The 22,454-nt window shown below is 44.5% G+C and overlaps 1 protein-coding gene across 1 annotated transcript in view; it reads left to right on the forward strand.

Moving 5' to 3' along the window:
- Nucleotides 1–11,426: 11,426 nt before the first annotated feature.
- PLXNC1 (plexin C1) overlaps nucleotides 11,427–22,454 on the forward strand; it is a 69,115-nt gene continuing 58,087 nt past the window's right edge. Inside the window, exons 1-2 of the mRNA XM_082779526.1 lie at nucleotides 11,427–12,684; nucleotides 21,898–22,020. Coding sequence (XP_082635652.1) covers nucleotides 11,692–12,684; nucleotides 21,898–22,020 — 1,116 coding nt within the window. The 5' untranslated portion in view covers nucleotides 11,427–11,691. The remainder of the gene's footprint in view (nucleotides 12,685–21,897; nucleotides 22,021–22,454) is intronic.

A 22,454-nucleotide genomic window follows, 5' to 3' on the forward strand; every position in this document is an offset into this window, starting at 1 on the left:
CAGAATTTTCCTCTACAAGTGATTTTCCACAGAAGCATGACACTGTTGACTCATGTTCCAGCTTGTGATAAGATACCCTGTGGATCCTTTCCTGTAAAACAGTGAGTTACCTTGTTTCTCCCAGTCTTGTGCCTGCAGCGCTGGTTGTCTCAGCTATGTGTTGAACATTATACTTTCAAGGAACTTGAATCATCTTTCGAGCCATCTTTCAAGCCATGTCTTTCAAGTATTACAGCCAAAAAAAATTATGTGTTTTTTTAGCCCCTTATTAAATTTTATTCTATTTTTCCCCCAGGCTACCTCTCCAATTTGTGAAGATCATTCTGCATTATAATCCTATCCTCCAAAATGCTTGAAGCCCCTCCCAGCCTGGTGCCTGCCAGCGCTCACAGCAAACAATAACCCCAGGAGACTTTTGAACACAGCTCTTATACCAACGTATACCAACCTACTTTTTTTTTCTGAGCTGCATTACCTATGAGGTATTTTCTAAAAGTATTTTACCTTTGTGTGGATTAAGAAACTCTAAGTACCTTGAAAAGGGAGAAAAATTATTTACTGCTCCTCTTCCAAAGGAGGAGACTAATCTGGGCTGGCAAACTATGTTAATCCCTCTGTAAGAAGCAAGCTTCTTGTTTTGCTCTTAGAGCCACTGTCTGGCCTTCACATATTTCTGTAACAGATCTAATTCTTGAACAGGCTTTTTGAAACCAGAGCTAATTGTCTATGCCTATTATTATTTTTTTTAACACAATGATGATTCAAAGGCTTTCAGTACATGTTGGATTTCATAGAAATACTTAACAGAAATGCACGTACAGAAAAATAGTACTACTTACCATGGTAAATGTTGGATCAGGATAAGCTCTTAGTTTCTGGATCTTTATTACCTTATCCTATTACAGAGTGGCATTTTTCCCAAGTAGATTTTGGCTTAACGTCATATTACCTGGAGGATTATTTGAATGGGATGAGGCTCAATGCATTATTTGGTGAACTGATGAATATAGATATTATGAGATAAAGTAATAAGTAGATAGAGAATATGGACTTATAGAAAACACTATAATCTTTCAGGCATTGATTTTGCAGACTAACAAACTTCTAGCTTTTTTCCTTTATTTCAGACTAAATATTCTCCTCTGTTTCAGATCCTCCTTTGGGATAAACTGCTGTTGCTTCATTAACCACAGCAGACTTGCGACATTTTATACCAGCTGAGGACCTGTCTCTGTTGTATTTCAACTAGAGTACTAAAAACAATATACTGTTCCTCCAGAAAGGAAAACATAGCCAGTATCCTTTCACGTAGATTGAGTCATGGAAGGTTTTAAAGCATGGTGTGCCTCAATAATTTAAGTTTAGCTGCAGACTGTACAGTAAATATTTGATTCTGTATAAGTGGTGTCATACCTAGAGGGTTGTTTGGATAGGAAGTCATCTAGTAGGTTCCCTGGTGAGTTGCTAAAGTTAGAGGATATGAGGAACATAGAGCATCCTCAACGCATATGTGGACAATGAGGAATGCCACAGGTATTTGTAACAGGAGAGGTAACAGAAGAGGTAAGCTATTTCTGCAGAAAATAAATAAGCTCAATGGCTTTTATAACGGGGAAGCAAAGTGATCTCATATACCCCAGGCTTTCTTGCTTCCACTGATCTTCATTCGGGAAAAGAATCTGCTGTTCCTATTTTTCTCTGACAATCTAGATGCTCTGACCTCACATTCACAATGTGGATTTTATTCAAGAAAGAGACAAAATAGGACATGCAACACAGAACTGTTGCCCAGAACTTGCAATGAACATCCCAGACTGAAAGGAGAGGAATGAAGGGGAGTCTGTAGAAATATGGTCATATAGCATGGTGTAAGCCACTTCCACAGGAGTGGGAATTTGTGAAGGAGCATGCAGCATTTTTAGGAACATGAAGAAAAAGGTACCTGAAAGATGGTGTGGTTAAGGGAGAAATAAGAGGAGAAAGAAAGAGAAAAAGAGGGAAAGAGAAAGAGAAAGCAAGGGAGTGGAAAATGGAAAAAAAAAAAAATAATAAAAGAAAGAAAAAGAAAGAGAGAGAGAGAGAAGTCAAGAGAGTAAGAGAGAAGGAAGGAAGGAAGGAAGGAAGAGAGAGAGAGAGAGAGAGAGAGAGAGAGAGAGAGAGAGAAAGAAAGAAAAAGAAAGAAAGAAAGAAAGAAAGAAAGAAAGAAAGAAAGAAAGAAAGAAAGAAAGAAAGAAAGAAAGAAAGAAAGAAAGAAAGAAAGAAAGAAAGAAAGAAAGAGAAAGAAAGAAAGGAAGGAAGGTAATCTAGCTACTAGTTTACTCTTCATTGCAAAATTAGCAACAATAAAAAGATTGGAGACAGGCTTTCCAAGTGGTATTCCAGGGGATACTACCACCAAATGCAAGCTCTTCTGCATTTACCTTTTGGTTAAATTTACTGGTGAACCATCAGAGACAATGACAATTCAATTAGGTCCTCAGAATTTACACAGTGAAGGAAAACATTAGAAGAAAGAAAAAAAAATCAAACAAAATCCTATCAAATTAAAGGGATTGCCCCATTTCTTCAGAGACACCACTGTTCAACAGCATTCAAGGAAAGGCAAACTCTTCCATCTAGTGCACGGCACTAATTAAAAACAATTATGATCCTAATTAAAATGCTTAATTCCACTGTTCTTGAGTGGCAAAGGTATTGTATATCTTGGGTCTTTCTATCAGCCCAGAGTGTAACTACTGAGGAGATAATTTGGCAGAAACTGTGTTTGTAGCCTCTGGACACAAAACTGAAAGCTGTCTACGTTAATTTCACTAGCTTAATTAATTCAGCTAACTTAATTAATTAGACTTTCATTAAAATGGTGAAAAGACAAACTAAACACTCCTGTCATGTCGATACTGTTTTTAAAAATGGCCAGTAAAAGACTGTAGATACCTAGAATACACCAAACAGCATTCTCTAAAGAACTTTTTTTTTTTTTTTTTTTTTTACATGTCAAGTTTGTCTAGCCTTCTGTTCTCTCTTTGACTCCTCTTAGATGACCACAGAAGAAAACAATATCAGCTTGCAGAGTGCAGCCTTTGGGCAATGAACATCCTGAAGCATTGGACTAATTCGTCAGCCCCTGACATCCTGTTTCCATGCAAAAGTCTCCACAACACAAGGAAAAAGGGGGAAGTGAGACTGAGATAGCTGATAAGCTATTGCCAGAATGATGATTAATGAGCTGAACTTGTGTCAACTTTCACCTTTCCTTGAAGATGTGGTCCCAAAAACCAGCCATGGAGACAGCGAGGTGAGAATGTATCTGGAAAGGTCAAGCACCAGCAGTGAGAGATCAAGGCTGGTCAGGAACTCCAGAAAAGTTTTCAGGTTACCCTCCAAGTGGAGCTAGCATCACTCATTGCCTTCTTATGCACAGCAAGTTGTGAAGTTCTTTTTTGCTGGCAAGTCATTAATTTCACAGCATAATTGCTGTGAATTAGACCTTTAACTTTGGGAAATGACACAGTTATTTTTCTTTCTCTCGCCAGCCATGTTTCAAAATTTGGAGGTCAGAATGCTAGGAGAGGTAGCTACCTATTTAAATAGATGCTTAGTTAAACAGTCCCTTAAATGAACAAGCATTTGGAAAAAGAAAAAAAAATGATTTATTTTCTGAAATCAACTTTAGTTCCATGTATCTTAATCTATCTAGCACTGGCATGTTGTTTACATGTTTAATTATAAAATAAAAACCCAAGATGCCGTTCTGCAGGCAGGTTGAGCCTCTCTCTGATGCAGATAAATATTTTAACATGTTGGAATGGGTCTGCAGAGGGCAAAACACCCAACAGTGGCTGGCTGTCCCGCTCAGTGTTTCAGAAGGGCTGTCTCCCACAGTTAGCACCAAGCAAGGCTGGGATGGGAGGGCTCCCAGGCTCAAGCAGGAGAGCGTGCAGAGGGCACTGTCATTTCTGGCACATGGGAGATCATGGAGGATGCTAGTCCAAAGCATGCCAGAGAAGAAGGCTCAGTACCCTGTCTTCTTTTAGTCCACATACTGGAAGTAAAGGAAAAAATGTCAGTGTTACAGTGCTGAAGGGTACATGTATACTTGGAATAAGATCTGAGGTTAGATCCAGCTTATATAAGTGGGTCTAACAGCAAAGAAAGTAGCAATTCATGTCATACGTGAATGTCAGGATAAGTGGAAGGGCATTCGAACACTATGGAAAATATAAATAATTAAGGCTTGTTGCTTTGCATGTATTGGACTTTGCCAACCTTCTCTTCAGATTAATTCCTAACTGCTACAGCACAACACATCCGTAATCTGATTCAATTTTTAAGTGATGTCTTTCTCAGATTACAAAATTCTGGCTGTGACCAGATTAACACAACCAAAAGACAGAGTTATAAACAAAAGTGAGTGTGTTTACACACATCTGCATTGGGAGTGAATGAAATTGATATCATTTAGAGAAAACAGTGGGAATAAATAGCACTTGATCCATTCAGAAGCCATTCTGAACCCTGAGCATTCCCAGAAATTACAACGTGACAATTCTTGCACCAATTCTGTAACTAAAGTGGAAATGACTCCAAAACAGTCATTCATTTAGTTTAACTCTGAGGAAGATTACAGTATTTTATTTTTCAATTTTGAGCACTTTTTTTTTTTTTTTTCAACTCCAAGTGAGAATTTTGATTTTAATTTGAAATAAATTTGATGGATGAATTTTAGCATGCCTTTTAAGACTTTCTAGGACTTGAAGGTTCTTATTAATGCAATGACACAAGCTTTTCAAACTCTGCTAGGTGAAAATTTCTTGAAAACAGGTGATAAAGCTGTATTTAATAAAAGAAAAAAAAAAAACTATTGCTAGAGTTATCTATTAGATATTGTTTATAAATCTGTGATGTTTGTTATGAGTAGGGTGAGGACAAAACTGAACAAGGGAAGAGCGCCAGAGATGGGAAAATATTTAGGCAGAAAATCACTGCAACTGTCTGTGCTGATGAACACAGAGGTTTTGGTGTTTTCACGCTGGGGTACTTTTAATGAGAGCTAATGAGTCTTTAATATAAAGGTAAGTTAAGAAACAGTCATGGTGTCTGTTAAAGGGATGTGTGCCTCTTGCTCAGCCTCACTTCGTATCAGCAGATACCAGAGATTTACCCGCACTCTTCAGGGGATGGCCACCATTTCCTTTGCCACTGCTCAGCCCATATGCAGCTGTTTATCAGCACAACCCTTTTCTTGAATTTATCAGCCCTCCAGATCTGGCAGCAGAAAAACTTGCACAACCTCCCCTCTATCTGTCTTATTTGGATCAGATGGGTCAGATGGGGTGGTTTAGACAGCTAAATAGCAAACATGATGATCCAGCAGATTTTGTTTGAAACAGTTTAGTAAGCTCTTAGCTGAGTATCTGCTCTGCAGGTGTCAAGAGTCGGTAAGTCCTGCCAGGGGAAGAATTAAAGGAGTTTGCAACAGGTTTGCGATAATATTTCTTTTCTGCTGGAGCAGTTAGATGTGGCAGATGACATCTGTTCTGCTTTTACTCAGGGCATGTTTGTCTGACACTGAGGAACTGGCAATATGGAGGTTTTGTGTTCGGTCTCACACAGGAAGGGACACATCACAAAGCATTTTCTGTTTCCTCATTTCATCAAAGTCGCTACTGGTTCAAACCCTGCTATAAATCTTAGACACTTCCACTGCATGATCATTATCACTTTCTAAAGACAGCCTGATCAAGAGCTTGGGTCACTCTTGAAAGCGTCTGTGCTACCAGAGGTAACTCATCCCATCACCACCCTTGCTGGCAAGTTTGGCATAAGAACGAAGCACTGGAAGGAGCCCTCTGGGTCATAAATTCCCGCAGGTTTCCATGTCATACACCCCGTGCCATAAAGTTAATAAGTTCCACACTGAAAGCAGTGTTGCTCTCTGTGGTTACTGCTCATGTTAAAAATACTTTCTAGGACCACATGCTGATAGTCAGAGCTTATCTCTACATTTCCAGCCACAGTTAGCTGGAGGGCAAGCCTTCTGTTTGCATCCTGCCAATCCCATGAAGCGAAGCATTATCTGCACCCAGACCACTTTGCTGGCGTGGCATTGCCCAGGGTCACACGCTGTTCATCAGAAGGGTGTACGTCCCTGGGCAAGGGGCTCAGATGCATTAGTGGGACCCTGTGAAGCAACAGTTTACCTGGAGCCCGTGGACTTTTTGCTGGTGGTTACACCACCCCATGCAGGTCCCCAAGGAGTTGTAACAGCATATATAACAGCTGACTGTTATCGGCCTCTTCTTCAGCTTTATCTACCCTCTGATCTCACTTATCTAAAAAGATATTGATCCCTTGCTCCCATCCGGCTCACATCCTTTCTTGTCCTTCGTGGTTCACCCTCTTTCCCTCAGTAATCCTCAGCGTTACCCTTACACTCTCTTGTGGTTTAACTGGGCTTGCAGCTCAGCACCACACAGCCGTTAGGTCACCCTTCCCCCTCCCTCTGTGGGATCAGGGAGAGAATCGAAAGAAATGAAAGCTCGTGCGTTGAGACAAAGACAGTTTATTAGGGCAGAAAAGGAGGAATAATAATAATAATAATAATGATAACAGTACTACTAATAATAATATGTACAAACAAGTGATGCACAGTGCACTTGCTCACCACCCGCTGACCGACACCCAGCCTATGCCCAAGCAGTGGTCCCTCCACCCCTGCCAGCCCCCCATATTAATTTTTCATCACGACTCCATAAGGTACGGGACATCCCTTTGACCATTTTGGATCAGCTGTCCTGGCTCTGTCCCCTCCCAGCTCCTGCTGCACCCCCAACCTCCCGCCGGCAGGGCAGAGCGAGAAGCTGAGAAGTCCTTGGCTTGGTGTAAGCACTGCTCTGCAACAACTGAACCATCAGCGTGTTATCAACATTTTTCTCATCCTAAATCCCAAACACAGCACCCTACCAGCTACTAGGAGGAAAACTAACTCTATCCTAGCTGAAACCAGGACATACTCTCACTTGATTTTCACTTGTCATACTCACAACACTCTTCCTTCACCCAAACCCTGGCCCCTTTTATTCAAATTCATGTTTGTTTGTTTTTTTTTTGTTTGTTTGTTTGTTTTTGCCTTCATAGATAGGCAGCACCAGAAGAATGAAGCAACAAATGTGTCTACAGAGGATGGAGGAGCCTACCATGGTTTTGTGACACCTTTGTGCCTTTCTTATTCTGCATTGCCTTGGATGTTGGGAAATTACACTGACACGCTAAACCCATCCCCAGCAGGCTGTGGACAAAGCTCTGTGTCCAGAATTCCTTGTGTGCTGTGTCCTTTTTGTGTGCATCCAAACAGTAGATGCAAATACAGAAGAAAATACAAGTTTCAGGTGTGTTACCAGTGTTTGGCCAGTAGCATCCAGTCACTGTTCAGCTGCAGCTGTGGGACAAGCCTGGTCGAGCTGCTGATGGACCCTGCCAGCTGGGGAGGGAAAAAAGGAGACTGATCTTGTTCAGCTCTCTTGCTTTGCAGTTACTTCATGGAGACATTATTTTGTTGGATGCCGAGGTACAAACACAATAAAATAAAATAAAATAAAATAAAATAAAATAAAATAAAATAAAATAAAATAAAATAAAATAAAATAAAATAAAATAAAATAAAATAAAATAAAATAAAATAAAATGAAATGAAATAAAATAAAATATACATTCTAGGTAAAACATAGCTGTTGATACATATCAGACATGGAAGTTATGATAAGCTAAGCATAAAAAACATTAAGTTGTTTTCACTTGTGATGTTATCTGTATTGCAAGTGTGCCTTCCTGTAATCCTGTAATTTTATTTCCCGTTTATATAGTGCCTTTCCTAATGTTGATCCACGGAGCTTCCTTGAAATCTAACTAATTTTATTTCTCTCATAAACACAGCAGAGAAACAGAGGGTTCAGAGAGAGATTTTTCTTGTCCAGTGTTACATAGGAAGCTTGAGGCACAGGTCATCTAGAACAAAGGTTCCCTGGTTGTGTTTCTGACACAAAATCAACTTTCTCAGTGTCATCTTGGTTTTGATTATGAGCATTTTCAAACACACAGAAGAGCAAACTATTTTTCCTGTGTGTACTCCTCAGTTCCTTCTCTGTAACATTGCTACTGTATCTCAAAATACATTTGAAAAGAAAACAAATAATGTGACTTAAAAACTGCATTTTAGTTACACAATAAGGGCTGCCTGCTTTCTTATCCACATTTTTATAGTGCTTGTAATGAAAATAGGATGAAAATCTGCTTCCTTCCTTGCTCCTTCTCTCTCTCCCTCTTCTCCTCCTTCCCTCCTTCCCTTCATTCCTTCTTTCCCTCCCCCTCCCACCATACAGGAAGCATTAATACCTGTGAATATTTTAATGTAGGCAAATATGACTAGTAGATTCATGAATTCAGGCCAATCTCCGCTACCTTCATTTGTATTATTTGCAGACCTTTCAGAGTTAATTGCTCATTTTTTGCAATAGCGGTAGGAATTTCCTCGAGGGTCACAAAGGAGTCTGTTCTTGAAGCTGACATTTCCTCGCTGTGAAGACCATCAAAAAATGCAAAAGGGACGGTAATTTTTAGACTAAATGATGCGTTTAAAAAAAAAAGTTAAATCCAACATTGCAAAATCAGTTTCAGTAATCAAATGCAGTTACTCTGTGAGGAACTGAATCCTTATCAGCAAAGATTTTTGAAAAGCTGCCCAGCATTTCCTTTTTATTTAGTCAACATTTAGTTACATTACAACATTAACTTAACTACAGAATGAGAAGTGCAGTTTTTTCAAATATTACACTGATGATAAAATGCTTTACTGATAAATTTACCGATAATTGAGTAACGTTACCTGTTATTGCTTTTTAAACAGCAGGTTATTTATCCTTTGAGAAAAAAAAAATAAAAAAAAAAGATTTCAGAACCAAGCTAAGATAACCATGTGCATTAAACGAACTGATCAGCCCAAATCTTAATTGGGTTTGGAGTTCCAAAACAGGAAAAATATCGAAGTTAAGCTAAATAAATTAAAGAACATAAATCTCATTTATTGACTAATATTTTGTCAGATTCTCTGTGTAGTCATAACTGCTGAGAAATTTAGCATGCAGATCAGAAATAAGGAGGGAATTAGGCAGCTGATCCACAGTGGGAAAGGCAATCATAAGTTAATTCAGGATGTGTTCTGCTAATATTGATGAAGGTCTAAGAGAGCTCTTTGGAGTGAAGGAGGCTCATTTTGCTTCCCTAGCTTTTTTAGAAATTTAGGTTGGAGTGCCAGAGTTAGCCAGCAATGCTTTGTAAAATGTAAGACTAACAGGCAGGTGCCCTTGTTTGCCCCTTCTGAGGTGACTGAGAAATAAAATGTAGCCAACAACAGCATACCTGTACCAACTATGAGACCAATGACCAAGACAGTATAGCAATATGACCTGCCATTTTCTGTTTAGTTTTTCTAAGAGCATTACAAACTAATTGCACCACTTTCCGGTCTTCTGTATTAAATAGGAATTATTACACTCAGCAACATTACGAAATAAACCCATAGCCTTGCTTTCTATTTCCATAACATCAGTAGGAGCTCAGCTCTGCTGGTGTCCTCCTGGGTACCTCAGGAAGGACAGGCTGAAGACAAGAGCTCCTCTTTACTTCATGGCTTTGAAAGGAACTGAGGGGACTCTGCCACTCATGGGCAAAACTTCATGCATTGATTTTCAGCATAAAGCCACTTCAGTGGCTCTCAGAAGTGTACACCAAATTCAGTGTTGCAAGACGAGGACCTGGTTCCAGCTGATGCTTCCCTGGGAAGAGGAAGGGAAGGACAGAAACAGAAAAGTGATGCAGGCAGGGATGAGTCTGGAGAATGGGGCTCCGAGTGCTGTCTGGGAACAGGGGGGATAAAGCCTCCTGCCCTGCCTGGGTAGCACCTGCCACCCCACACAGCCAGGCTGTTCTCTTGTGACGGCAGCCATGCGCAGGCTATCTTTCACGAGTCCTACAGCAAGCAAAACGTGAGGCAGAACATTGCTGTCTTGGTTGTCAGGGGCATCACCCATTTAAGCAAATCAGTCATTCGGTGAAGTACATGTGGTACGTTTTAAACAAAGATCCAGAGAAACAGGTCATTTGGTCAGCCCTGAAAGCCAACGGATGCAGAGCTCAATGACTTGTGACTGGAGGGATGTCCACAGAGGGGGACAATGCTGGACGTGCTCTGTGGCCAGTACCAGAGGTGCCTTGCAGGTAGGAAGTGGGTTCACTCTCCCTCAGCCTCACAGTTGTGAGCACGACAAGTCAAGGCAGCACATGGTGCACTCGTGTGACACGTTCAGCCTCCTTTGAAAAGCTGCGTAAATTGTGTTTGTGTACACAGCCTATTTTGGTGATACCGGCACGATGATCTGTAATGCTTTGTTTACCTGCTGACAAGATGACAAGAAGTTCAGTCCCGCGCAGGGAGCTGCAGGCAGTGTATGTTAGCAGTACACCTCGCATCCTCGTGCAACGATTCTCTTCCACACTCCCCGTGCATTTTGTAGATCTTTGACACGTTTTGTAGCCACTGTGATAAGCAAACAAGTTGTGCAGGGTTTTGAACTTGATGGGTGTGTGCGTCCTAGCCCCTGATTGCTGCAAGTTGGTAAAATATTTTTGCTGACCAGAGCACCAGCAATTCTTGCACAATGATTCTTGTACGGAAATGGAGAAAGAGGACACAAATTCGCTAACTGCCCCGGTGCTTCCTACTTGGAAATATGGTGCTCAACTCATTAGTACAGGGGATATGTTTGTTCTAGTTCTTACTTTGTCCTGCTGTAAAGCCACTTTGGGGCAAAAGCAGTGTAAATGGAGGGCCGGTGTTAGAGAAAGTGGTGTCGGCTTGGAGAACTGCGTCCTCTTCCCAGTAGAAGGGGCCGTGGGTTGTATGCCCATGCTCACCCAGACCTCAAAGGGAAACCCAACGGCGAGGACAGAAACGGGTCTCTGCCAGCTTCCACAGCCCCCTTTCCGTGCCCAACCGTGGCAGAAGCCCCTTGCCTGCCGGGCAGGGCGGAGCGGGGCGTTGTGCCCGCACCCCGCGGCTCTTTGTTCCCCGGCCGCCGGCTCCCGGCGGACCCCGGCAGCGACCCCCGCGGGGCTGCGGGCCCGGAGCCCTGCCGGGGGTGCCCCGAGGGGGTGCCAGCCCCGCGGGACGCCCGGCGGCGAGGCTCGGCGAGGCTCGGGGGGGTGTGGGCAGCGCTCGGCGCCCCGCCTCGCCCCCTCCCCTGCTTCCCCTCCCCTCCCCGTCCCCCCGCACGCCCGGCAGCGGGGCCGCCTCCCGCCCCTCGTCCGCGGCGAGGCGGGGAGCGGCGGCAGGGAAGGGAGGGAGGGAGCGAAGGAGGGGAAGCGAGGCGAGGCGAGGCGAGGCGAGCGGCGCCGCAGGGCGGCGAGGTGCCTGGGCAGCCCTCCCGGAGGAGCCCGGCCCACCGCTCCCGCACCGCGCCCCCTCCTCTCCTCTCCTCTCCTCCCCGCCCCGCCGAGGAGGAGGAGGAGGAGGAGGAGGAGGAGGAGGAGGCGGCGGCGGCGGCGGCCGGCCCGGGGCGCAGCATGGCGCAGCGTCGCCCGCCGCCCGCCGCCGCCTGAAGGCGCCCCGCGGCGCCGAGCCCCGCGCTGCCCGCGCCCATGGCGCCGCCGGCCGGGCTGGGGCTGGGGCTGGGGCTGGGGCTGGGGCTGGGGCTGGGCTGGCTGCTGCCGGCCCTGCTGGCGGCGCTGGCGGGCGCCGGCGGCCCGCAGTCGTTCGAGCTGCCGGGGGCCCCCATCGACAACATCGAGGTGAGCGGCGGCGGCGTGCTGGTGGCCGGCGGCAGCTGCCTGTACGAGCTGCTGCCCGAGCTGCGGCCGCGCCGCCGGGTGCCGCCGCTGGCGGAGGGCTCGGGCTCGGGCTGCGGGGAGCCCCCCGGGGTGCGCAGCAAGCTGCTGCTGCCCTACGAGGAGCCCGGCGGCGGCGGCGTGCTGCTGGCCGGCTGGACGCGGGCGTCGGGCAGCTGCGAGGTGTGGGAGCGCCCGGCCTACCGCCAGCGCTTCAACCGCACCGAGGTGGTGAGCTGCCTGCCCGGCGGCTCCACGGCCGGCGTGGTGTTCCAGCAGGCCGGCGCCTGGTACCTGGCGGTGGCGGCCACCTACTCGGCCGGGCGCCGCGAGGCCAGGGAGGGCTGCGAGCCCTCCGAGTCCGACCAGACCACCGCCATCACCGTGCGCCCCACCGACTCGCTGCTGCCCAGCGAGGAGCTGGGCATCATCAAGTACGACGTGGAGCCGCTGCACTTCGTCGACGCGCTGTGGTGGGGCGGCCACCTCTTCTTCCCCTACTACCGCTGGAAGGCCAAGTCGGGCACGGACCCGGAGCCGCCCAGCATGGCCGTGCTGCACCAGCTGCAGCCCTCGGAGCGCGGCTTCTCCCTGCGAGGCCAGGTGTACCTGGACTGCGGCTGCAGGAGCCTGATCGTGTCCTCCAGCCTCGTCCGCCAGGGCGCGAAGGGCTGGTGGGTGGGCGTCTTCAACCACAGCCACAGCGCCAAGACCTGGAACGCCACCGCCGTCTGCATCTTCGGGATGGAGGAGATGAGGGAGCAAGCCTGCGCCTCCACGCACTTCGCCGTCAACGAGAACCACTGCGTAAGTCTGGCCGGGGTTTTGCTAAGCTTTCGCCCTGCATGCCGGTCTTGTCGCTGGTGCTGCTTTTGCCGGTGCTGCTGTGCATGACTCGAGGGCTGTCCCCGGCGAGGGGACCCAAAGGTGTGCAAAGTTCAGGGGAACTTCAGAGCCGCGCTCGGCTTTGCGCATCAGCCCTGGCGCTGGCAGCCCTGAAGATCTGCGCGGCGCTTTCTGTTTCTAAAGAGACGATCCCTTAGCAGATCCTGGAGCGTCCTTCCCAGCTATGTCTCAGGAAGGATGTGTCTGAGGGAACACCTGAGGGCATGCTGGGTCAGGCTCAAGACTCGGGCTGTTCACTCAGTGCGCCCTTTTCTGCCAAGAATTAGTCATACCTCATTTTATTTTCCACAGAGCCTAGATAAAGCATCTCCTACCTTATTCTGTGCATTCACATCTCGTGTCATTGCAGCTACATCAGAAATGGAAAAAAAGCCCATCACTTTGACTCCTGTGCACTGGGCTGTGCTTGTTGTTATGCCCATTGCTCACGAGTTATTTATGCTTGCTTGCTCGGTGGCGGGTGTTCTCCAGACCTCCTGGGACTGGCCTTGCTCAAAAGGGCCCGCAAGCCCCCCAGACAAGCACGCACAGCAGACAGCAGTAGCCAGTGTGTATTTGTTGTCTCAGTGGTTACATTTTCAGAGGTAAGCGGTACCCCATGGAGATCCCCTGGTCAGCTCTTTCTGTACCACTGTCTCGTGAACTCCTTCCTCTTTTGTAGGGTGGCCTGTGCACATGGAGAGAGGGTGGGCAAGGCTACCTGCTTTGCTGTGGCCTTGGCAGCTCGTAAAGAAATGAACTAAAAAGGAAATTCGGGAAGCTAAAAATGTAATTCAGGACAAGAAGGTGCTTTTGCAAGGCCCATCCGTGCTTTCAAGTCACACTCAGAGTCTTTTCAGAGCTGTGGAGAAAGGAACAATGCTGAAAAGTACCAGGGGGAACCACAGGGGATCGAGCAAGCCATCGTAAAGCAAGCCGTATCTTTTTGCAGCTCCAGAGCCATCTGTGGAGTCTGCAGCTTAACCCCTGAATCCTTACACTGTTATGACAGGAGTTTGCTGGAAACTCCTTGAAAGAAGTGTAGTAGTCTCTCCTGGGCAACAAAATGTAGCCCACAGCAAAGCAGAGTGCCGAGATTCTTCCAAATAAAAGCTACCAGAGGGCACATATGATTCATTCTGCTCAGTTCCCTGCTGAATTGCAACACCACTGCCAGTGTCAGAGGATGTCATTATGAATGGGAACACCCATTTCACCATGTGGGTGAAACAACTGTGCTGAAGTAAATAGTGAAACTCTCACAACAGAGCCAGAGCCAGTTCTCTTATATCCAGTGCCAATTTGTAACTTAGTGCGTGATTATGGTGCTCTCACAAGGCAAACTTGCTGAATGAATCAGAAGTCTCATCCTCATCCCCAAATATCTGCTTGCTAGTTGGATTTGCAATTTGCATTCCTTATTTCTAATTACTCATGGGTTTTCTTCAGAAGGTGCTTTCTGAGCATGCAGAAGTAGAAAAATGAAACCTCCCTGGGCAGCAGATCCTTTATAAGCACTTTTCAAAGCCTCGTGCTACAAATTCCAGAGGAGTCCCTGGGAATTCACAGGGTAAGGTAGCACATGTCAGGTGAGGCAGATATGTCCCTGACCTGTGCTCCTCTCAGTCTCCTCTCTCCATCACATCCAAACAGCTGAATACAGAAAGTCAGTGATCCACTGATCAGACAGATCAAAGGATCTGTCTGATTTACATTGGACTTCTGTTACTCCAAAGTTACTTTCATAACCCCAAAATCTTGTCTCCCTCCTGGAAATGTACATTATATTTGGGCACGGTGCTGAAGAATCCCAACATTAAAAAGGACCAAAGTGATTGCCTGACATTATGTCCCTAACTACAGTGATGTCATTAATCATGGTATTTTGGCACAACAGTACGTACAGTTTACCACCGATGGGATAATGGTATTTTAATATTTTGTGTGATCACAGGACATCGGGGTGTTGTGTAGTAATACGACCTGTAGCGTTACATGACTAACTGTGTTCCCTTTTTTAAGCTAATGATATGTGCTTATAGTTTATAAACATATAAATAAATGCATCTAGTTCAGCTGTAATATGTTTTTTATAGTACAGAAGGTTAGGCTAGGCTAATGCAGAATGCTTTTGTAGATGACAGGCCCATATGCTGCTGCTTCTGGGTTGTTTGAGTCCAGATCCTTCTACTGTCTCTCACCAAATCATGAGTCCCTGCGAAAGTGGAACATACCCTTCTCTGACTCAGAAGCGTGCAGAGTACGGAGCTGGCAGGGAGATAGCGCGCAGCGCGTCAGACAGCACGCAGCATGCGAGGAAGTTGTGTGCCATCCCTGGCACGGGCTGTGGCCAGAAAGGGTGGCTTTGGAGCACAGAGCATCGGGAGCATGTTGTAGGGGGTGTGTAGACAAGCAGCAGTGCTTACATGTGCCTCTGTGTCCAGTCTTTTGAAGACGGTGTTGGGACAGAGGAAAAGAGTGTGCTATAACATGATGATCACCTGGAATTCAAGACCTGGATGGTGTCTGTGGCTGGTGGACCTTGTCAAACATGATCCTGACGTTTGTGTTGAAGATGTTAAGCACTGTAGTGTGCTGCGGGTCTTAATTGCCTTTGCTGGGTGCACTTGAACTGTCGAGTTCAGACATGATGTGATGAGGTGTGTGTGTGCACGGACACATCCTGTCAGTTTGTGTAGGGACTGCAAATACAATTTCCTCACTGCAGGAATATGGTTTTTAGTGAGAGTATGTCAGGGATCGGTGGCAGTTTATCTTCCTTCCGATCCTGTCATTCCTCACATTTCTGTAATTACTCTGATTACTCTTAGGCAAGACATCCTCATCCCTCTCTGTACCCACGCAGCTGCTTGTGCTTGCACTGTGTTGGCACTGCGATTCTGAATGGCACATTGCAAGAGGGGCTCACCCGGAGGTGTTTGTGCTCCTGACATCCCTGCCGTGCTATTGCTGCACGCCCTACCGTGAGCTCATTCCTGTAAGGTACCGAGCTTTCTGGCCCTATCCCAGTAAAGCACTTAAGAGCATATTTAACATTAGGCATACGAGTAGTTCTGTCATCTTCACAGGAGATGCCCATGCATTTAAGGTTAAGTGTGAACTTGAGTACCTCCCTGGATTGGTGCCAAACTGCTTACCGTCCTGCAGGAGCTCATGGTAGGTAGGTGTGTGGTCTCTGCTCGCGGACCACGACTTAGGCCCGCGTAGACATTTGCAGTAAGATTTGATGCTGGATTTGACTCTGTCATTCAAAATCAGTTATTTTTAAGATCTTTGCTTACCAGCTGTATCAAAAACTATTTGACTCCTACAAATTCTTTGGAATCTCTGCTTATGAGAAGAAGCTAATTTCGCTTAATTTATTGCAGTATACGAGAAATGCAATGCACAGAGCATTTTGTCCTACTTGGCTGTGTTTATTCTGGATGTATGCAACATTGTTATTTCCAGAAACATGATCTGTAACAAGCAAGAGAAAAGTGACGTCTTAGATGAAACTGTGAAAATATTTTGCAATTTTATATTCAACTTGTTTTCCTCTTATCCATATCTCTTCATTTTGAGTATATCTGCTTATGTACACTGTTGAGGTGTATGTTATTGAACTTGATAGCGTAAACTATGTGTACATAAGTACATCATCTTCACAATTTCCATAGTCATTACATCTGAAGTTGCCAAATCTTTTTCTCAGTTTCTTTTCAGAAGCGTGACTGAGCACTAACAAACATTTTTGGTGGATCATAATTATGAAGTAGAAGCTCCTTAGCCAGGACATACAAGGCATGCTGGAATCTTTCACAAACTTGTTCCAGAAGCTCATGAGCTTTAAGAAGGGCTTTGCTTCTGTTGTTCCGTGGCTGAACAGGAGCTACTAGATTCTCAGATCTCTCCCAGAGATCCCAGGATCTTGTGGATCACAGATAGGCTGAGACGGTTGCTAAATGATATTTCTGTTGAATCTTCATCTGCTATTTAATGCAAGTAAGGATACATAACAGCCTGTTCTTTGAATTTTTGTGTTATTCAGTGGGTGCTAAGTCTGTGAGTCGGTATGTGCTCCTTAATTTATCGAGCATAATTTGTAACCCTGGGACAAATCTTAGCTGGTAGATTCAGGTGTTGAAGTCACCGGAGTTGCATCAGTTTAATCATGACCATTAATTTGCAGGAATGACATTTGAATTTGTCTGGCAACTCATTCCGAAAGATTCATGATCTTTTATTTAAGGAGAGATTTACAGACTTGTAAATATCATTTGGTATCAAAAATTGACCCTGTAATTAACTTTCCGGTAGTAAAGTCATCTCCTGTGTATTACCAGGCTGCTAGTATTTCATCTGATGTTTGACAGACTTATCGAATTAACATTTCTAGAGTGAATATTTCCGCCCAGTTGCAGTGAATTTCCAGTTTCGGTTTGCCCATGTTTGGTGTGGGAAGTAAGCCACATGAGACTTCTAAATTCTCACATTACCAGTAAGAAGAAGAGTTGCTTTTGTCGTCTGGCTTCACGAGGTGTTCTGAGTGAGAAATTTTGGGAGCCTGGGGACTCCTGAACAGAGGACTTGCTTCCTTGGGACCAGAGAGTCATTCAGGTTGGAAAGAGCTTCAGAGGAGGTCTCCAGTTCAGCTTCCTGCATGGGTCAGCTCCGAGATCAGACAGGGTTGCACCAGGCTTTGTTCTGTTGGAGCTTGAAAACTCCATGGATGGAAACTGCACTACCTATTCTGCAAAATTGTCCTCATCAGGATTTTTCTTATTTAAAGTGTCATATCCACAGGAAACCTCCCCTTTTTCAGTTTGTGGACATTATTGCTTGTTGTCCTGCATGCACCTCACTAAAGAGTTTGGCTGTGCATCTCCTGTCCCTCTGACACCATGTATTTCTCCATGTTCTTGATAAAGATATTGAGTAGGACATGTCCCAGGGTAGGTTCCCTGAGGAATTCTACCCATAACTAATCTGTAGGTAGAGTACAAACCATTAACTGATACTCCTTGAGCCTGATGATCCATCAAGTTTTTGACCCATCCTTCAGTCCTGCTGTATAGCCTTCAACATCTCAACTTGGATACAAAAAGGCTGTGGGAAATGGTGTCAAGAGCCTGCTAAAGTCAAAGTAAATGACATCCACTGTCCTTTTTGAAGATGGGTTGCAATGTTTGCCTTTCTTCAGTTGTTGGAGATTTATTCTGATCTCCACAATCTCTGAAGTATGAGAGAATGACCTTGAGGTAACATCACTCTTTCAGCATCTTCCTACAGATCCCATCTGGTCCCTAGAAATTCTGTAAGTTGAGATTTCTTAAGAGACCCGTGGCTTAATCCTTTCCCACTAACCAGTTCCCTGAACAAGTTGAAGTCTGGTCTCCTGAAGTCCAGGGGTCTCTACTCTGCTGTTCGTTCCTCACTGCCCTTGGGATCCTGAACTCAGTTATCTCATAGGTACTACAGCAGAGACTGCCATTGATTGTCACATCTCCGGTCAGTTCTTCCTTGTTTGTGGGTAGCAAATCCAGGAAAGCATCACCCTTCACTGGCCCCGCAGGACTGACAAAACCTGGGGTCCTCTCTCCTTCACTTTGCCCCCAGAGCTTTGTAGTCCTGATTTGCTACAGGCAGTGTCTTAGGTGTCCATGTGGGTGTGCAACAGTGGGTGGTAGTCTAAGGAATGGAAAATCATTGGCAGTCTCTCTGCAATGTACTGGATCAGGGCCCCTAAAAAAAGAAACCCATTTTAACAGCAAGACTGTTTAGCAGATGTGTGCCTTCATCTCTCACAGAAGGGAATCTCCAACCACTGTCACCCACCACTTCCTCTTGCTCTCTCTGCTAGTGCTCAGTTCAAGCCCAGTTGGTTTCAAAGCCTTTTTTAATGGAGCTTGTTCTCCCTCACTGCTTAGTAGTGCGCTTCACTGATTCTGTAAATTCAGAACTGAGGGTGGAGTAGGAGCATTTCTTCTGCTGCAAGAAGTCACACGTTTCTAGCCTCCCATGTCTCAGGAGCCTCCATCAGCCTCTTCCACGAGGGTAGCCTCTGACTGGCCCTCCTGCCTTGCATCGTGAGGCTCAGGACCTTTCTCTGTGAAGACCCTCACATTTCCTGCCACCCTCCCTCACGTTTTGCAGTTTGCACACCTGGGTTTGTCCTCCAGCATTGCTATGCTATATACCACTTAAAAAAAATGATGGAAATAAATTTTTGGAACAGTTTGTCTCCTTGATTCTTTGTGATTAATAAAGGCTCACTGCATGCACCAGTATTTGCTACCCTCTGATGTAGCAGCCACTGATGGAAGAGTTTGAAGGGTGGTAAAGTTCAGGAAGAAGAATGAGTTTCCATAAGATTTTTCCCTCTAGGAAAGACATTTTTGTATTGTTCCAGTGTTGGCTATTGTTATACAATGCTCACAGGTTGTGTGCCCTTTTGTATAGCTGCACCCATTTGTTCACTATGGATTTGCAAATCCTTAATTTTTGCCTTTTGGCCAACTGCAATATGTTGAATGTTGAGTGAGCTAAAATGCTGCCCTTTCCTCTGAGGTGAGCAATGTAAAAGAATCAAGAGGAAATCAAGACAGAAACTAGAAGTGGGAATATGATTGCTGCAGCTGGAATCATTCAGAGATAAACCTGAAAAAGAGGTGCAAAATATGAAATGAGTATAAATGCCTTTCGTGCCAATAACCAAACAGCACAGAAGGGTTGATCTTAAAAGCAAGATGCAAGTTAAGTCAAGAGATCTCTAAGCTTACCTGCTTATGTGAAGATTTTGGGGAACAAAACAATAAAATAGAAGGTTGAACTGAAAAATTTACAAAAAAAAGAAAAAAGAAAAAAAAAAAAGTCGTCTGCAGCAGTATTTGTCTTTTCTTTTGCATTTCTTGTGTTTGAATGAGCCTGGAAGTGTTACAGCATAGATGACTGTGGAGATGAATGACTCCTCAAGTATAAGGGAAGTTTAGACTGTAAATATGTTTTAGGGCTGGATTTGTCTGTGAAAGAAAAAGCTTGGGAAGGCCCTACAGTGCTGTAACCCCATTAGTCACAGTGGAAGAAGTAAAAGGGCTTGTTAAAAAAATCAGTGCACTTGGAAGAGGGATGACAGAAGGGTGAAAGCAGCAGCTGCACCCTGGAGGGAATGGGCATGCTGGAGAAATAGGTTGCAAAGGAGAGAAGACTATTTTTGTTGTGACTGCCCACCATCTAAATTCCTCCTCTCCTTATCTGTATTAGCTCAATGTCGCAGTGACCCTCCCTCCAGCAAACAGAGTGAGGGGAGGAGGCTTCCACACTTGTCAGTACTGGTTCCTCAGTCAGATGAGGAGGATGCACTGATATGACACTAGTTATTTTACTAGTATGTGGGTCAAAATAAAATCTGGCAGCAAAGCTTTTCAGAGACTGGGTGAGTCCTCCCTTCTTCTGTGATGTTATTGTACAGAGTCTGCAAGGAACTTAGGGTGGTTTGTCTTCCTCACGCTGCTATACAGTGCACTAAGAAAAAAATCCTAATTCTCTTGGAAATCAAAGCCTGGAACACTTCATCTCCTCACTCCTTGGTCTGAGTGAGGGCTCATTGTCTGCACCAGTGCTGGAGTTTGTTACCCTCTGATCTAATAAAAAAGTGAGTTAGCTTTTTCCACCTCAAAATGCTTGCAATCATTTTTTTCCCCCATATATAAAACAGATCTCTGTGGCACTAAAGGCTCATACCAAACTGGGTTTTACTGGAGTTCTGTGCCACTACATGACAGTTCCTATGTCTTCTTCCTGTTGCATGAAAAAAAAAAAAAAAAAAGAAAGAAAAAAAAACTTTAAATATTAAAGTTAATCAAGTCTTCTTTTACTCCAAGTGACCGTTCTTGCAAGCTAATTAAAATAATTCAGATGACTGAAAAAGATTTTAATTGACTTAGGATTGCTGTTCAGAAAAAAATGTATTTCTATATGGAAAGGCTTTTTGGGGTTAAGCCATCATCCTAGCATGCAGGAGAGCTGGATTCAGCTGTTACCATGTTAGAGATTTGCTTCGTAACTTTGGGAAATGCATTCACGTTTCTGCAAAATGTAGATATTAAGGGTCCCTTCTTACACTGTGTCTTGTGTGTTAAAGCAAAATAAGGTCTCATACTCAGAGGGTTCCTGTAGTTTTAGGGATCTGTCCTTGAGGCTAAAATTCTGGGCATTTTATGCTGATATATAGGGCTTGTTCCCAAAGACCTGGTTCTGCCTGAGCTCTTCTCCCACTCTCTCACACAGTAAGGGCTTCCTTTCAAAACTTGGTTGTCTACAGTAAAGGTGATAGGTCTGGGTTATTTGGCTTGGGGTTTCTTATTCCACAAAATACAGGGATTCCCTACCCATTTTTTTCTTTCATGAGCTGCTTACATACATTTGTCTCTTAACTTCATCCAGTTTGGACAGAGAATTGCAGGTAACATTTTGATTTTAAAGTTCATGGAAATACTTTTATGCTCTCCTTGACATGAACTTTATGCTGCTTTATGTAATTTTTATATTTATGTAATAAGGTCTCAACTTCCTTTAGTGTAAAGCAGGAAACCATGCAGGCAGATGAAGCTCTTCATTTTCTGACACACAAAAAAAAAGGCTGTGTGTTTGAAGTCTGCTTTCTCCAGAACATTTGCATGCCTTTAAAAGTGGTTGCTGAGTGTATATGTAGCCTTTATAATACATGATGTCAGGTGATGGGAAACCATGGCTTCATTGAGAAGTACTGGCAATCCAGAATAGGTCTGGGGCCTTATGTCCCCCAAAAGAGATTTTTTTTTTGCAAAGCAATGTGCTGCTATTAGACTAAATTTGTGTCCCACTGAGATCAGTGGTTTAGCTGCAGTATATGTAATCCCTATCATGAATATGACCAGTTGCCATGTATAAAAAAAGTAGTTTTCTGTGACATTTCCAAAGATATGTTGCTCTGAAATTCTGCCAGAATAAAAATGTCACCCACACTATTTTCTGAAGTTGAGTTTTCTGAGAATCTTTCCAGGGATTCTCTCTCTTTTTTTTTTTTTTTTAATTAACATTTTGCATTACAGGTGAATAGTTTTGTAATGATTTTCTCCTATATCTGATTTTCAGGAGGAACGATCAATCAAGAAATCACCTACCTTGATTCACTCTGGATTAGCGGCTGTTTATGGCACAGTTGTTTTAAATCAGATAGTTCTCTTTCTGGGAACAGATGATGGACAGTTACTGAAGGTAAGTGGAGTGTGGGAATTTCTCCCTTCTGCATCAGCTACTACCATGCTCACATGCGGTATTTTTTCCTATTGTTTAGGAACTGGATTATAAACAGATATACCACCCTGCATCTCTGAATTTCTTTTTTGTTTGTTTGTGAAGTAACTGCTGCATTGTTACTTGGAGAACAAGATAACTTCCAAAAGCAATTATGTACCCTGTTTAGAATTCATGGAAGCATTTCATTAATCTGCTAATGCCCACGGTAATCAATTTATGGACTGTGGAGTTCTCATTTACTCTGTCTTTTGTTTACTTCTTTGCTTTGATTTTCTGTTAAGTGAGGTAAAGAGCGTGGCTATCCCCTGTAGTCGCTCCAACGAAGGACCGCTGGGACCCAGCCTGGTGCCTGTGGTCCCAGGGTCTCAGCCCAGGCTGGGGATGTGGCTGCT

This window comes from Aythya marila (genome assembly GCF_965140915.1).
Source record: "Aythya marila genome assembly, chromosome: 1".
NCBI classification, from domain to species: domain Eukaryota; kingdom Metazoa; phylum Chordata; class Aves; order Anseriformes; family Anatidae; genus Aythya; species Aythya marila.